Genomic DNA, 16,821 nt, shown 5'->3' with positions numbered 1-16,821 from the left:
ACAAGAAGAGCAAATGTACTATATTATTTTAATAAATTAAAATAATTAACTCAATGACTTTTATAACTACTTAAATTTTTTTCCAAGTTTCTTTTTTAATTAAATTTGAAAATTATGATTTTTAAAGGATTGAAGAATGAAAATAAACTTAATCTAAGGAAATCTTAAGCTGAGCTTTCGGCTATTAAAATTAAATTTGAAACTTAAATGGGTACATTAAAAGGAAAAATCATTTCTCTCGGTCTTTCTTATTATTCAAACTCCTGAGGTAGCCCTACCATGTTCGGAATATATCCCTTTGACACATGAAGGGCCTAGTTACATGATGAACTCATCCACCATGTCTACAATGGCCCTATTAAGTACTTGAGTCATTCTTTGATTCTAAACACTGTTAACATCCCAAAGGCCTAGGTCTAAAAAACACTAGAACGCAAGCATTCTTGTGAGATTTGGCTATTTGTGAGGAGGAGTTTTGTTGATATGCTAGCAAGAGTTAAAAATATACGGATAAATTTTTCTTTAAAGAAGTTTTTTATATCAGTTTTATTCCTAAAAGATATTGATTTCTTAATTAGGGATTTTTTTAGAATTAATTAACATAAAATGTTAATTCATGGAAGAAAAAAAAACGTTGTTTCTCACTAAAAGATACAATTGGGATGTAATCCTACAAGTATGAATGGAAAATCGGGGGATAAGATTTAATTAAAAAAATGTTTAGGATTAAAATTGACACTATCTATATAGTTGGGGGCATTCTTAGGTTTGCCCAAACACACTTGCATATAGAGAGAGAGGGAGCAGCACACAACAACTCGAGCAAAGTAAAAGAAAAAACAAATCAAGACCGGAAAATGAACACAGACATCACAGCATCAGCAAAACCAGAGTACCCGGTAATAGATCGAAACCCAGAATTCACTAAGGTTGTTGGCAACTTCAACACCCTTGATTACTGTCGTTTCATCACCCTTACTGGTGTCTCTGTCACTGTTGGCTACCTCTCAGGTACAAATCTCACATCTTTAGCTCTTCTTTTAGCTTATTTATGTCGAAATTACTCATATGCAAATGGGTTTTTGTTTTTTTGTTTGTTTCTAATAGGGATAAAGCCAGGGATTAAGGGACCATCAATGGTGACAGGAGGATTGATTGGTTTAATGGGTGGTTTTATGTATGCATATCAGAACTCAGCTGGGAGACTTATGGGTTTTTTCCCTAATGAGGGTGAGGTTGCTCGTTACCAGAAACGTGGTTTTAGCAGTTAAAGATTTCTACTTTTTAAAGTTCTTCGATGGAATGTGGCATCTTTGTTATGTTTTGAATCGTCTCGAATGATGACGATTAATAATAATTGGAACGTTGGAGGACTTATTGCATTTTTATGCTCTACTTTTGGTATATTTTAATGACAGCTTTGATTGATTTAGAGTTCAAATGTGTGTTTTTGGAACAAGATTGGTGGCTAAATGTTGAACCTTGATGGGTTTTTTTTGTTCCTTGAGTTGAGATTTCTGTGTGTTTGATGCAATTTGGTGGGGGTTTTTTGAGAAGGATTGAACTGCTATGTGAGTTAGGTGTCCCTGACTCATTTGTTTAAGCTCTCTTTAAATGAAAGCAAAGATCTTGACACCATTTGGAATTTAACTATTGATGTTTCATCATCATTTAGAAGATTTTGTGCGTTATCTACTTAACAAAAGCTTCTTTTTGCTTTCATGGGTGCCTGTCATCTTGTCTGATTTTGTTAGGGTATTTGCTCAATTTCTTTGTCAATGAGCTTATGCAGTTGGCATGTAAAAAATTCAGGGGCAGATGTTTTTTCATCTTGTCTGAAATGTCACGTCTAGGTGGTCCAGGAGAAAAGGGTACTTGATGCCAGATAATCTAGTGGGAGTTCTAGGATAGATGATGATATTTCAGTTAGCTAGCTATATCTTCGACATATGATGATTTATTCGGTGCATGCTAAAGGTGTGCTAGTATTCAGCCACTACTTTGTTCAATGCTTAAATCTGGCCAATCAAGTGCTGTTATTTGGATGTTTACTTTCAGCTTTTCGCTGCAAAGACCTCAAGAATTTCTCTTTATACATGAATAGGCTGCTTAATTTAAGAGTTGGGCCATTCAGTATGTGTAGTTTCTGTTAGGTTTCTTAAATGTTGCATTGATTTATTATTATTATTTTTTCCAGTCTGGACTATTTATCATGCATTGTATAGGACTTATTAGTTATTATCCCTATCGGAAAGTGGTATAGATGTTGTAGAATTTCACTTGACAATCATACTGATGTTGCAATATCAGCTTGAAAATATGAATGCCATGATAACCTCTGTCAAGACATGGAAGCTGTCTCCATCATGTATGCATCTGCTAACACCAGTGTTAACGCTGAGATAGGATTTGCCAAACAATAGTGGCGGAGAGATTGTAGTAAGAAAAGGAAGACAATGGATGGATGCCATGTAACTTAAGTCAGGACCCGTAAGCTGTCTTCTTTGATAACAGCAATATTAGCACTGAGATAGGATTTGTCAAACAATAGATATTGACAGATTGTATCAGCCAAAAAACAGTGGATGAACCAAATCGATAGAATTGAATGGTAAGTATAAGTGTGTTATGTTGGTATTTTTCAAAATAGCCTGGGTATTGGTTCAGTACACTGTCATGTTGTGTTTGTTGGCAAGCAAAGATAGGCGTATAGTTGATGGCCATCGACGTGTTTTGGCCATGGCATGGCAGATGGGTTACAGACGATTATGGGCTAAGTTGAATTCTTTTAGATGCTGTAAATCTTATATTTCATGCTGCTGTCTTTCGCCTATGCTGGAATCTGGTTTCTGACATTTGAAAACTCTTGATAGGAATTGGCAAGTTTGGTTATCTCGTGTTCTGCGAGAGGGATGTTATTGTGTTGAGTTCCTAGCTAAACTTGGTTCCAGCCAAGCCGATAGTGTGTTGGTGGAGTGGCTTTTCCCTCCACAAAGGTGACTTTCCAGCCGCCTACAATTCATGACTTTGCTGGTGTTGTTAACTGGAAGTCATGCGTGGTGCAGCTTAAAAGTGTTGAATGGTCTTATTCCTTGTAGGCATTCACAGAAGCTGTGCATCAATCTTGATGTTGCCTTCATTGCTTTGGAAAGTTTAGTATATTTCTAAGGAATCTGTTGGTAGGAGCGTGTTAGATACTGCTCTTTTGGGATATGAATCTGTCTGCGAAATCCAAGTATTAGGTCTTTAACAGGGTCAAGGGAATTACATAAAACTCTTAATGTAATTGTCAATTTAGTTTTTGATCCTGGGGAATGAATAAAAAAACAAAAGAATAGGTAGAGGGAGAAAAGTTAGGACCATATTTGGAATTTTGGGGACCTACTCATTACATTATAAAGGGGGACTGCTATGATGTTTCTATCGAACAATGCTGACAAGATTGGTTTGTTTTGTGCAGTTTGATAAATAGTTACAGTTCTGGTTAGCGATCTTTTACGGATTTAGAAGTTCCTAGATTTGATCAATTACATTCTCCGTATTGTCCCTTCTCGTACAAGCTCAACCAGCTTCTTGTACGCTGCGTCTTCCCCCGCAGCTTGACGAAGTCGACACAGCATGTCCGACTCCACCTGAACGATAGCAAGAACAGTAGCAATTACCTCGCGTCTGCTGAGTGCATCCGCAACCTGATTGTGGCTCCCCGGTTTCTGCTCCCATACGAAATCATATTCGGCCAAGAAGAGTGGTTTGCTTTGCATTTTCTGGTTCTATCAGCAGCTGTAGTAATTTTGATGTATCCTCGGTTGTTGTTGGTGGCTTGATGCACATGCCGTCAGAGCTGTCTATGAATTGGAAACCTGAAAGACCTTTGGTACACATTGCTGTCTCGCACAAAACTTCATGGTTTATTGCCTTTAGTTATGAATGTGATATGTTTTTCTTGATAAGTTGCTACTATGAAGAGAGATCGAGTAGCCTGTCTCATGGGTCACAGTCTTACCAAATCTTTTGTGTCTCCAATCATGTAGTCTTACTGCGTAGCTATGCAATATGGGGATTAAGATTGTTGGCCTTATCAACTGGCTAATCTCAATCTATGCTTGCTGAGCCACTACCGTGTGAGGTCAAGCAGAGTAGAGAATTTGGTAGCTGTTGGCTATCTAGCTAGCAGATATCCTTGTGGGTAATGGGCTCCAGAAAGTGTGCACTGAGTGGGATTGTGTTGCTTTCCTTTTAACACTAGCTTTGGGCCCTGAAGCAAAGTGCTCCAGTCAAGAGCACTTTATGGAGGGAGTAGCTGACAGGGTTAGATAACCTTTTGGTGACTGGGAAGTTTTGCTATCGAGGGAGTGAAAAAGGAAGGGTAAGGAAAGAACTTGGCAGGAGTATTTCCATGTTAGCAACAATGGTCCTGATGGATTAGCGGTGCTGTGCAGGTGTTGCTGTTCAGGCTTAGGGGGGGGGGGGGGGAAACAAAATGGAAAAAGCTTCCCAGTGGTTGCAGCTTAGCAGGTAGTGAAGTGGGCAGTTCAAGTGGAGAATCTGCAAAAAAAAGCACCATTGCCAAGAACATAAGATTGGGTTTGGAGTTGCTGGATTAGGAGCCCTTTGTTATCGCGGCCGACCATCGGCCGCGATATTGTTGTTTTTAACGTTGTCGGCCGCAATAACAAACAAATCCTTACAGGATTCACATCCCAGAAAAATAATGTAGTGGTAGTTGAAAGCAACTTGCACATCAAATTAGATGGTAACAATCTCGCTAGTCTAAATCCGTGTGTTGTGTGACACCAATCAATACTCTAATGTTTCTAATATATAATATAGTTCAGTCAGTCAAGTTGTTGTAGTGTATCCAAGAACAGAGAGTGGAAGCAATTTCATGGATATGCTTGGAGACGAAAAATAGCTATGGACGCAGCAATAATTCATTCAATTCTCCTCCTTGACTCACTTTTTGTTCAACTGTAAAACTTACTTTTCTTTTCTTTTCTTGTCAAGTGGTAAAAGAAGCCAGTGACCTCATCCCACCAAGTATTGTTTCAAAGCTTTTCTAGCCCTTTATTCTTCTAGCTAGAAAGGAAGAGACTATCCCCACGCAAATCCTTGGAAAAAGAAAAGGCGAAGAGTCACGGTCATGTATTTTTCTAGTTTTTTTTTTTTTTTTGGTGGGTTCTATGCATAAATTTCAATCCCAATTATAAAAATAAATATACCTAAAATAAATATAATTGTTAACTCAACTTGTAATCTAATTTGATAATTATTTTTGGATAACTGAATTATCGAGGCAATTATAGAATATCAAGATTAATTATTTTTTGTTATTTACATGATGACATCTTATTTTTTTTAAAAAAATATATTAATAATCACTTGATTATGTTTCTCAGGGTTATCAACTTATAGGGCAATTAAATTTGGCTGAATTCATGGGTTTTTTTTTTATTTAAATTGAGATTCTTTCGATTTAAATACCTAGGTTGAGTCGGGTTAGGTAAGGTTGAAGAACAGATTACATAGAATTAAAGATAATCTCATGTGTCCTATATATAATAAAGTCTCTTACAACATCCACCACCAAATTTTCAAGGCCATGAGATTTTGATATGGTCTTTCCCTGCATGACGTAGTTGATGACTCGCCCAGGTCCCATTTTGCTGACGTCAATTTAGATGGAAATGAAACAATAATAATAATAAATACATGATAATGGAGTACAGATTTGATTATATTTCTTTTAGTTCCCATCTGATTTTTGTACTGAATTGTTTGAGGGTTTGGACAACGTCTTTATAGAACGTGTTTGACAGTGTGGTTGCGGGTGCTTTTTAAATAGTTTTTCGTGTCGAAATACATGTCAATAATATTTTTTCATTTTTTAAAAATTATTTTTGACATTAGCACATCAAAACGATCCAAAAAGTACAAACCGCACTCAATTTTAGCAAAAAAAAATATTCAAAATTTGGCGAAACACAATTACAAACACAATGCCAAACAACCTCATAGTATTTATGATGCAACCTAAACACGTTTCAGCGTAGAAATTACTAATTAGAATGATTGTGGCTGGGACAGTGATTAATTTTTAAAATATAATTTTCTTTAAAATATATATTAAAATAATACTTTTTATTTTTTTAAAATTATTTTTAACATCAACGTATTAAAATGATCTGAAAATATAAAAACATATTAATTTAAAGCAAATAAAAATATTAATTTTCTTTACTTTTTAAAACAAATTAAATTAATATTTTTGTTATTATTTTGATACGTTGATGTCAAAAACAGATAAAAAAAATTCTTCTAAAGCATTTTTAAATAATGTTTTTTCAAAAAACAGTCTATGCAGTAATCATGTACAGGCTCTAAAGCATGATTGAGTTGGGGTTGAGTGTGCATGAAAGCTGCTTGCAACCGTTTTGATTTAGACTTTTTTGTAGTTGAGATGGTTTTGTTTTCATTGTTGGTTATTTTTAGTTTGAATTTTGGAATTGGTATTTGATAATAAAATAAAATAAATTATTTTAAATGCATTAAATCGATATAGAAAACGCGTTTCTTAATTTATATAAGAATTAATGGTGTTACGAATAACATATTGGGTATTACTCTACTTATAAATTGACAAATTTAATCCCATCAAGAGGTACTCAGGATAAGAAAGTGGGCCTTTTATTTTTCTTTTTATCACCAAAGGTTCTCCTCTTTTTTTTCTCTTTTCTGTTTTTTTATCAGCTTGATTTCTGTATCGAAGTTGCCCACAGAGAGATTACTAGAGAAAGGTCTGATTTCTCCATGCTCCAAATCCTAAAGACTCGAGCTTTTCACACGAATAAAAATCGTCCTTGGGTACTGTATCTGTCCTTCCAAAATCTCTTATATTGTCTCCTCTTCACCTGTTGTTTTCAGCTTTTCTTCACCCTTTTGTTGATGAGGTGACGATGCTCTGATCATCAACATAACAAGAAGTTAAAATCGTTATGTTTTAATAAAAAAAAAATTCATTAAATTAAACGGGAGATAGGGGATAAGAAGATGTTTTTCAGTAATATTTTTTTTAAAAAAAATAACTTTTAACACCAACATATCTAAAACATAAAAAAAAAAATCATATTTTATTAATATTCTAGTTCGAACATGCTCCAAACAGGTTTTTAATTTAGATACTTGATGGTTTATTTTTTTTTATTCTTACCCGGGTATTCTCAAATTCTTTTAAAGAGTAAGACTAGTCATGTTCAGGGTTTATGATTGCTCCTTCCAATAAGTGCTCTTTCTAGGGATCGAACTTATGTTCTCACCCTTGCAGGGATATAGTAGTATTGCAACCGCTGGACCAACACTTTATTAGTATTTAATGGTCTCTCTGAAATCAAATAATGTATTAAATTTAATTTAATTTTATATTTCACTTGAATTCAATTAATATCTTGATAAAATCTTTATATTTAAAATAAAATATTAAAACACAGAGGATGAGAACAAGCAAGCTTCACCCAGTGAGAAAAGGAAGGTTGAAAATCCAAGACTTGAGATAACCCGAAGACAAATATTAGTAATAAAAACAAAAGGGTTAAAATCAACTCCAGCAGGAATATTCCAAACACAGGACAGCAGGATCATCGTCCCAGTGTCCCTGTCTGCAAGAAGCTGCTAGAGTGGGGGTTGGAAAAAGAGAAACTGTGAGTCTTTTGAAAAAAAAAAAAAAAAGATTTGTGCTGTTAAGTGTTTTTTTAAAATATTATTTTTAATATTAATCTTAAAAGAATTATTGTCTTCACTCTGATTTATTTTTTTGTTATTTTTTAGCAATTGAAATTCATATCAATATTGTCTTTTAAATACCAAACTAGAAAATTGATTTAATTCCATTATGGTCATCATTTGTTGATCATCAAAACATTGGCATCATATCAAGGCGGAGGATGTGTTTTTAAAATTGTTTAGAAAAAAATTAATTTTAATTGACTTGTTAGTTGATTTGAAGATAATTATTACCCTTGAAAAACAAAAAATAATAAGGAGAGAAAAAAAAACTTAGTGTATCTTTTTAAAATTAAGTTTTTTTCTAGGATGAAAAAAATCCTTTAGTTATAAATAAAAATAATAATTATAGCCATATACGTTTAGCATTCGTGATTGTAAGAACCTTTTGAGTCTCCATAATTTACCTGAAGCTTTTTACATAATAATAAAATATATTTGATGAAAACATTCATTGTAAAATTAAAAATTTCACTGTATTTTTAAATACAAGATTTAATCAAGTTATTTTTTTAATTAAATTCAAACTTAAAATTCAGACCGGACAAGATTAGTCTAAAATACAAGACACCGAACATAGTTTTAAAACTTGGAATGGTTCACCAGGTTATTCTAGTACCCGACTGAACTGAGACATGAATTGATAACTTCAATTGTTTGAATTAAAATCCAGTTATCAGTTAGTTTAATTTTTTAAATCAAAACAATATTAACTTATTTTTTTCAAAAAAAAATTGAGATTCAACCCTCTAGATGGGGTTTTAACATCGCTGGCATTAGGAGTGAGCAAAAAAACCAAAAAACCGAGCCAAATCAGTTTGAACAAGTTTTTGTCCTAAAAAACTAAACCGAATCGAACCGAAACCGGTCGGTTTGAACTAGTTTTGCTTTTTTAAAAAAAAATTTAATTTAATTATTTTTTTTTATAAAAATCAAACCGGAAAATAACCACCCCTGGCTGGCACTAACCTAAGAACGAGGTAACATTAAACACATGCTACAAAAATGCCGTCTTGTAACTGGTTGGTTTCTTACTCGTTTACTGATCAAAGGCTAGAATCAATTTACTCGTTTTGTGTAATATTTATGATGTGATGTGATGTGATGCCTGATGAAAATGATTGATGAGGATCTACATTAACGTCGTGGTCGTAGTCCACACGTTATCTTTTTTTAGTGGAGTGGAGTAGGAGGAGATGCTAATTGTCATATCATCATCATAATCTATCCTACCTTTTCTAAACACCTCTTAAACATAAATTATTAGAATAAATAATTTCTAAATTAGGGATTAAGAACCATGAAAAAACACTCAACATATTTTTAAATTAGAAATTAATAATTATGGAAAACAAATAGTATGCTATTTATTTTTAATAAAATAAATTCAAGTACGAGTAACTCCAATATCTTAAATAGTGTTACATTACTATTTTTAAATAAAAGAAGAATAATTAACACATATGAGATATATTTATTTATATTTCATGTCTGGAAAAAAATAAAAATTCATTCTAAAATTAATGTAAATATAAGTTTGTTGTTATTTACCTTTTTTTAATTAAATATTTTTTATTAATTTATCCCTACAACATAATTCCATACTTTTTATTTGGGATGAGCAAAAAAACCGATTAAACCGAGAAAATTAGAAAAAAAAATAACAAAAAAAACCGAACCGAACTCAAACCGAAAAAACCCGAGCCAAACCGGTTAGAACCGGTTTTTGTCCAAAAAAACTTATTTGAATCAAAACCGATCGATTTGAACTGGTTTCGTTTTGGTTTCTTTTTTAAAAAAAATTTCAATTCAATTATTTTGTTTTATAAAAACTAAATCGAATAAAAAATATCACCTCTATGTTTTATAGCTTTCTATAATCTGTAAAAAGAGCGTACAACAAAGGGATTAGGGAAATAAATAAATAAAAGAAGGCAAAATGTAGGCTCAAATATAAATATATAAAAGTAGGTTTGCCAAAAATGAATAATAAAAGTAAGTAGCTGTTGCTTCGAAGAATGTGAAGCATTGTTGGCCTTCCAGGTAGATGCACCCTTTAAACGACTGCCCTTGGATACTTGTTAAATTACTGAAGATGCCATGAAGCCGCGTCTCCTGACGCGCTCCTCGTTTTGCTGATGGTTACGCATGACGGCAGCTGCTCCCGCTACATTTATTTGAATGTCAACTACTTCTTTTATAAAAAAAACTTTATTTTATAAAATAATTTATTGAATACAAGTTTTATTTTCTTGAACTTTGAAAAGTTTAGCATTCAACTCTTTGAAGAAAATAAATACCATGAAATCTTACATAATCTGAGAAATGTTGAATGTGACATTGGTTGTATCATTCATAAAATTATATTTAAACATGTCTTTTCACTATAAAATTAAGCATAATTTGATAATATAATTAATATAATTAAAAATTTAAACATTGTTCCCATAGCTTGATTAATCAATTGATTGGTCATACTATCAACTATATACAAATAAATCAGTAAATTTATTCTATCATTTATTTTATTTAAGATTTAAGATTTAAACTCTAAAAGTTTAAAAAAATTACAATTTTACTTAATAGGCAACTTCTTAATTTTTATATTGATATACTTAAATTAAAAATATTACTCATGGAAGTATTATAAAAAAAGTTAATTAGTAAAAAAAATCAAGGGAAGTCCATGTTTTTTTTTTTTTTTTAATCTCTAACTCATGATTTTTATTATTATTATTATAAATGGAAAGTCTTAACAGGAATTGTTTTTAAAGAAGAAAGAACGTTAATATTAATAATGTTCTTATGGTCTCTTGATTCCATGTTATCAACAATCAATATTCAATCAACCAAACCCTAATCCATCTCAGAATGATCTCTTCGTTAAATCTTTACTTCAATCAATTAATAATGTTATTTTTTTTTTGTGGAAAACATAATTATTAATTTACTTAAATACCTTACAAGTTCTAAGCCTTAGTTATATACCCGCGAATTAATTATTTTAAGGTCAACAACTACTCATAGCACCGTAGAAGAATTCAACAACTTTGCTCATAATTTTTTATATATTTATTTGACCATGTTATCATTATGTTGAAAATAAATAATTTAGTCTAATTAAAACCCATGATTATATTGATTGCACTTAATTCTAGGGTTTTTCCTCCTATCAATTCATATGTCACCTTGCAAGTTAGCATTGAAGGACGTTCCCTCCTTCCTCTTGAAGATTTAAGATATAATTTTAGTGAATTCAAACGATTTTCTTGACTGGTTTATCTCGAGTTGGTGAGACTTGACAACACTCAATAACACGTTAGTATTTATTAGATTTGAATTGGGTTTATATATATGCATGCAAATAAACATAATTTTCTTTCAACGATGAAGTAATTTTCATGATACCTAATCAGTTTAACACCAATAATTGTTTGAATTACTCGTACCCTTACTCACGTTATTTCTACTACTGAGTCTTAACGTCTACGTACGATGTTGAACAATGTAAAATGGGTATCAAAATTGATCAATTAGACGGTAGAATACGTAACGCTAGACATTAATATTGACAAGCACGACCTAATTTTCCATTTCAAGAACTCTACTCGCTCTGAAACCCGACAGGAAGACAGCCTCCCCTAGGGAATCTAAGTGAAGACAAGGAAGACAAAGAGTATCATAGTATGTGTGCTTATCGAAGTGGGCATGCGGTGCAAACCTCAAGCACAACAAGCCAACATTTGTGGCAGGATGGTTCAGTCCATATATATGCCCAACAAAACAAAGCTAACAAAACCCCATAAGCTCCCCTAACTCACACGCAGAGAAGAAGTTTCAGATATCTACTTCCATATGCCCAATGGCGGCAACAAATCCCAAGAATATTCCCATTTCAATACGTATTTTTTAACCATGCTGTACATGTATACCACCATTCTTGACCAAGTTGTAAGGATTCATTCATTCTCTAAAGTACGACAGCCACTTGAATCCTTCACGTTAGAAAATACAAGTTATAATATTTTTGTAACATTTATGATGTTCTAGAATTTGTTTTCCTATATTAAAATTAATATTTTTTTTCAAGTTTAACAGCTTGATCATATCCGAGTTTGTATTTTCTTTTTTGAGAACTACTTATTGTATTTGAATACAAAATAATTGTGGGTTGTTACAAGCCATAAATATAATATAATATTATAATATAATATAAGCTCGTTAATTCTAAGGAATTCTTGCAGTCCAATCATCACTCTTTAGTCTTTACACGTTTGGTTGGTACTAATGTAAATAAATAAAATTCGAGGGGCATTTGTTATTCACGTTGGACCATAAAATGCCAATAGATTTCCTCTTCCTTCAACCGCGGTTGCTGCTCTTTGCTAGCTGTACAAGAAAGAATCAAACACAAACTGAAAACCTGAGAAAGCTTTGGAGAGTTTAAGGTGTGCAAAGTAAATTCATCATTTCATTCACACCAAAAATATATATATACATACTCGTCATTTCATTAAATGTGGTGATTAAGTATGATTTTCTTGATGGGTTCTGTCTTAAATTGAGCTTGTTATGGTTCTTTTTGAGGTTCCTGTTTGTTAACTGATGTTTTGGATGAATTTGAGGTCCAAGTTCATTTATTTTTTAGAATTTATGAGTTTAAGGATGTGGGTTGGTGTTAGAATTCATGGAAATGACTTTTCTTTTCTTGTTTGAATTGAAAGTTAGCATCTTTAAGGGGAGATATAAAATTTAGTTCTTGTGGTATAGCTGTACGCATCCTTTGAAAAGTTTTACTACTTGTAGATATGTATTGACTACCATGGATTTTAGCTATTTAAGGAGTGGAAAAGGCATGTTTAGGTTGCTTGATTGTGCTTGGAAATTAGTGCTTTAAATTGTTGAAAGATTAATTAGATTTGTCACAGAATGCATTCAGTCTGTTTGTTATCACAGGAAATTTTATGGCTTATTAATTTTGTGACCTTTTTTGTTGGTTTTTGATTTTATGCTTTGTCATCTGGGAATGGATTTTTTTATTCCTTTTTTTTTCATTTTATTTTTCTGGTTTGTGTGTTGGTTTGTCCACTACAAGCACTTTTTGGCTTTTAAAGTGCCTTTTCTGCTTCTTCTTCTTCTTCTTCATACTCGGTTGCTTTCGGTGTTTTCATTGAGTGAGTTGAATTAGTTCTAAAAGTAACGGTTTAAATTCTAGGTAACACAATGGAATCTTTTTTTTCGGTTGACGATATAGCTTCTGATTCTAAGGATGGTCACTTTTAGCGGTTGTTGATGATCAATTATCATTATGGAATATATTTTTTTCCCATTTATTTATTTTTTTCGATATGGAGAAGCATGTGTTTATGAATCAGTTTTCATTTTCTTTTGGATCTACATGTAGTTGATCATGCTTCTGCCAAACTCGATGTCTGTTCTTACAAGATTTGCGTATTTCTTCGTTGCTGCTTTTAAATTATTCTGCAATAGTGGGTTGAACTGCATAGGTTGATTGATAGCAGAAACCGGTTTAGGGAGAAGGGATTCATAAGCCCCACTTCTAAATGGTAGATCTTGTATTTGTTCTCAGATTTTTTTTGCTTTTCCACTTTGTTTTCTACGGAGTTTGATCGAAAAGCTTTTTTTAAAAAAATTGATTGCTCAATTATCCTATTTTGTACTGATAGAATAGTCATTACTTAATTCTCTCCAGAAATTTTTGCATTCGTATTTCTTGGACATGATATACCAAAAGCTAGAATTTATTTCGAAACAAAGATGTAATTTTCTTGCTTCTTGAAATCTTTTTTCTTTGCTGTTTCCGTCAACGAAACTGTCAATGATCTGTTTTTTCTCAAGTCTGTTTCTTGCTCGTTCATACTCCTCGAGGATTGACTGACTTTATGGTCAATTGTTTTTGTATTTTTTAGTACTTTTTTAAGTGACTATGGCCATCTACTTTAGAAGTCAAAAGGAAGGGAAAAAATGATACAGAGCATTGATTTTGCTCTTTTCTGGTTGTCATTGATGATCAAATTCGATTATTTTTATTAAAAGTTGACGGATCAGGTCATCCCGGAGATGCAATGACCCACAAAGCGACTTCGCTCCTTAGTATTATCAGCCCCAATCCAAGTTAGGACTTCCTCACTTCTTTCACGTACCTGCTTGTACAGGTTGCCTTGTTGCCAAGTCCATGATTGTGCTAGGGTTTCATTTTCTGTTTAATCTGGTCACTTATTTGTACCATTTACCAGGTTAATTTGGGCCCTTCGTAATTTTCTTGGATGGTCTTTCTACGTATAGTGATTATCACCTGCTCTCACTTGTCTGCTTCTTTTTTAATTAACTTTTCTGTTGTCAATACGCACTGATCATGTGTTGTGTCCTTGTAACAGATTGTGGTGGTCTTTTAATGCATTGCCGAGGATAAGGATGCATTTTGGACAGCAAAAAGTTTTGTGGTGACGAGTGAATTTAGACTTGGCAGCTGCCTCGCTGTTTATAAGTGTTCAGTGATTATAGCATGTGGCATTCCAAAAGTCATTGCGTTGCCAAGTGAAGGTGACAGTTCTGATAGAAAAGGCTAGTTATCAATTCCACGATCTCTTGTCTGAGCTAAGCCCACCAGTGAACTAGTTCTAGATGCAAACCTCTCAGAAACACCGATCAGCTGGCATCCATGGGTTTTACCACCAGCCAGTGCAAGAGATTGATCCATATGGTTTGTCTCATATCCAAATTTTAGACAAGACTCTGTATTCAGATGCTGGAAGCCAAGGAACCAGTGTTTCCTTTGAGACATGTCTAGGACAATTCTTCACCCTGGAATCATCCTCAGCGACTGCTGGTTTCGTTGTCTATGATTCTCCTGCTGCCAGCATCTCATCCAACAGAAGCCCCTTTTCATCCCAGGGTTCACATTCATGCATTTCTGATCCTCGTCATTCCCCTGAAAATATGTATGGATCTCCTTTGAGTGGATCTTCCTCTGCTGATGACGGCAATATACTGAGGCAGAAATTGAGGGAGTTGGAAATTTCATTGCTTGGGCCTGAATCTGATATTACTGACAGCGGCAGTTTTTGCTTTGTGAGTGGAGGATACCAAGCAGAACCATATGCAAGTTGGGACTGGAACCAAATGATGGAAATGATCCCTAGGTTGGATCTTAAGCATGTGCTCCTTGCCTGCGCTGATGCAGTATCAAATGCTGATATACAAAGATCAGCAGGTCTAATGCATGTTTTGGACCAAATGGTGTCAGTCTCTGGAGAGCCAATCCAGCGGTTGGGTGCTTATATGTTGGAAGGGCTTAGGGCAAGGTTGGAACTCTCAGGAAGTAAAATCTACAGAGCCTTGAAGTGTGAAGCACCAATCAGCTCAGATCTGATGACTTACATGGGCATTCTCTATCAGATATGCCCTTATTGGAAGTTTGCATACACATCGGCTAATGTTGTCATTCGAGAAGCTGTAGAATACGAACCCAGAATTCATATCATCGACTTCCAGATTGCACAGGGAAGCCAGTGGATTCTTCTAATGCAGATGCTTGCTTGCCGGCCAGGTGGACCCCCAGCAATTCATATAACTGGCGTTGATGATTCTCAATCAGCTGATGCTCGTGGTGGAGGACTTGATATTGTGGGACAAAGGCTATCAAAAGTTGCCGAGTCCTGCAATGTGCCATTTGAGTTCCATGATGTTGCCATGGATGGTTGTGAGGTTCAACTGGAACATCTTAGGGTCCAACCTGGGGAAGCTGTGGTTGTGAATTTTCCGTACGTGTTGCACCACATGCCTGATGAGAGTGTGAACACATGGAATCACAGAGATAGATTGATAAGGATGGTGAAGAGTTTGTCACCAAGGATCGTGACCCTCATCGAGCAAGAATCCAACACTAACACCAAACCATTCTTTCCAAGATTCATCGAGACACTAGATTATTATGCAGCTATGTTTGAATCTATTGCCGCTGGTAGCTCTATGGACTTCAAGCAGAGGATTAATGCAGAGCAGCAGTGTGTGGCTCGAGACATTGTCAATATGATCGCTTGTGAGGAAGCTGAGAGGGTTGAACGGCATGAACTTCTTGCGAAGTGGAGGTCTCGATTTACCATGGCAGGATTTAATCAGTACCCACTGGGCTCTTCAGCGACTACTGCCGTTAAAGATTTGTTGAAGGAATACCACAGGGACTATAGTGTTCAGGAGAGAGACTGGGCTCTTTACCTTCGCTGGCGAGATAGAGACATGGCAACTTCTTCTGCCTGGCGGTGAAAACCGAATAGCTTCAGCTCCTTAAATGTAATCTGTAAATGTAATCTTACCCTTTTTTTTCTCATTTAGAGAACGATCAGTAGTGATGTTATCATTCTCATAGAAATGGGATTAGCTTTTTTTGGGAGAATACAGCTAGTGTTGAGACAACCTCAAATCATTGTACATGTCCACCATGGAATGAAACAAGAGTAGGTCTGTGTTATTTGCAGTCTCGGAGTTCAAAGTATGCACTTTTTGAACATTGTTAAGAACATAAATGATGAATTTACTAACTTTTCATTTTGAGATGCATTTTGTTCTCAGTGTCCAGGTATGAAGAATGGACCAATCTTGAATTCATAGTTATTAGACTCGGCATGGTGGTGGTATCACAAGTGTAGCTCGGACTAAGTTTTTTTTCGAATCGAGTTGGGATCCCAACCCGCAACTTGCCACTCCGATCAATTCCCTTGTACAACTCTTCTCAAAATTAATTGTGGTTACCACATAAAAAAAATGGTTAAAACAATAATTTTTTTTAAAATATTATATGAATTACACGTGAATTTACATCTATTCCAAATCCAAAGAGAACACTGGAATAAGACTTTATCTTTTCTTAAATTGTTTTGGGTTTTATAAATTATTTTAAAATTTAATTTAGAATTGAATCAAGACAAAAACTGAATAACGAATTAGAAAAGTCTACTTAAAAAAAAATTAAAATAACAATATTTTGACAATTTCTTTTTAAAAAATCAATGAATTAATGTCTCA

General features: G+C 34.0%; 2 protein-coding genes across 3 annotated transcripts; both read left to right on the top strand.

Annotated features, from left to right (window-relative positions):
• The first annotated feature begins 464 nt into the window (after nt 1-464).
• LOC7463693 (NADH-ubiquinone oxidoreductase 20.9 kDa subunit) lies at nt 465-1,441 on the top strand. The gene is made up of 2 exons (XM_002308767.4): nt 465-1,011; nt 1,108-1,441. Exons 1-2 carry the CDS (start codon nt 717-719, stop codon nt 1,269-1,271), a joined length of 459 nt encoding a protein of 152 aa, XP_002308803.2. The 5' UTR covers nt 465-716; the 3' UTR covers nt 1,272-1,441.
• A 10,668-nt stretch (nt 1,442-12,109) lies between these two features.
• On the top strand, nt 12,110-16,273 carry LOC7463692 (scarecrow-like protein 13). Of its 2 annotated transcripts, none has more exons than XM_002308766.3 (2): nt 12,110-12,224; nt 14,175-16,273. In XM_002308766.3, the coding sequence occupies exon 2, from the start codon at nt 14,422-14,424 to the stop codon at nt 16,060-16,062; it is 1,641 nt and encodes a 546-aa protein (XP_002308802.1). In that variant the 5' UTR covers nt 12,110-12,224; nt 14,175-14,421; the 3' UTR covers nt 16,063-16,273. The 2 variants fall into 2 exon arrangements, with proteins under 2 accessions (XP_002308802.1, XP_024459119.1); XM_024603351.2 differs by having other exon boundaries at nt 12,166-12,233.
• Nucleotides 16,274-16,821: the final 548 nt, after the last annotated feature.

The sequence above is a fragment of the Populus trichocarpa genome, chromosome 6 (assembly GCF_000002775.5).
Source record: "Populus trichocarpa isolate Nisqually-1 chromosome 6, P.trichocarpa_v4.1, whole genome shotgun sequence".
In the NCBI taxonomy this organism is placed as follows: Eukaryota; Viridiplantae; Streptophyta; class Magnoliopsida; order Malpighiales; family Salicaceae; genus Populus; species Populus trichocarpa.
This window is presented reverse-complemented; position numbering and strand designations above follow the sequence as displayed.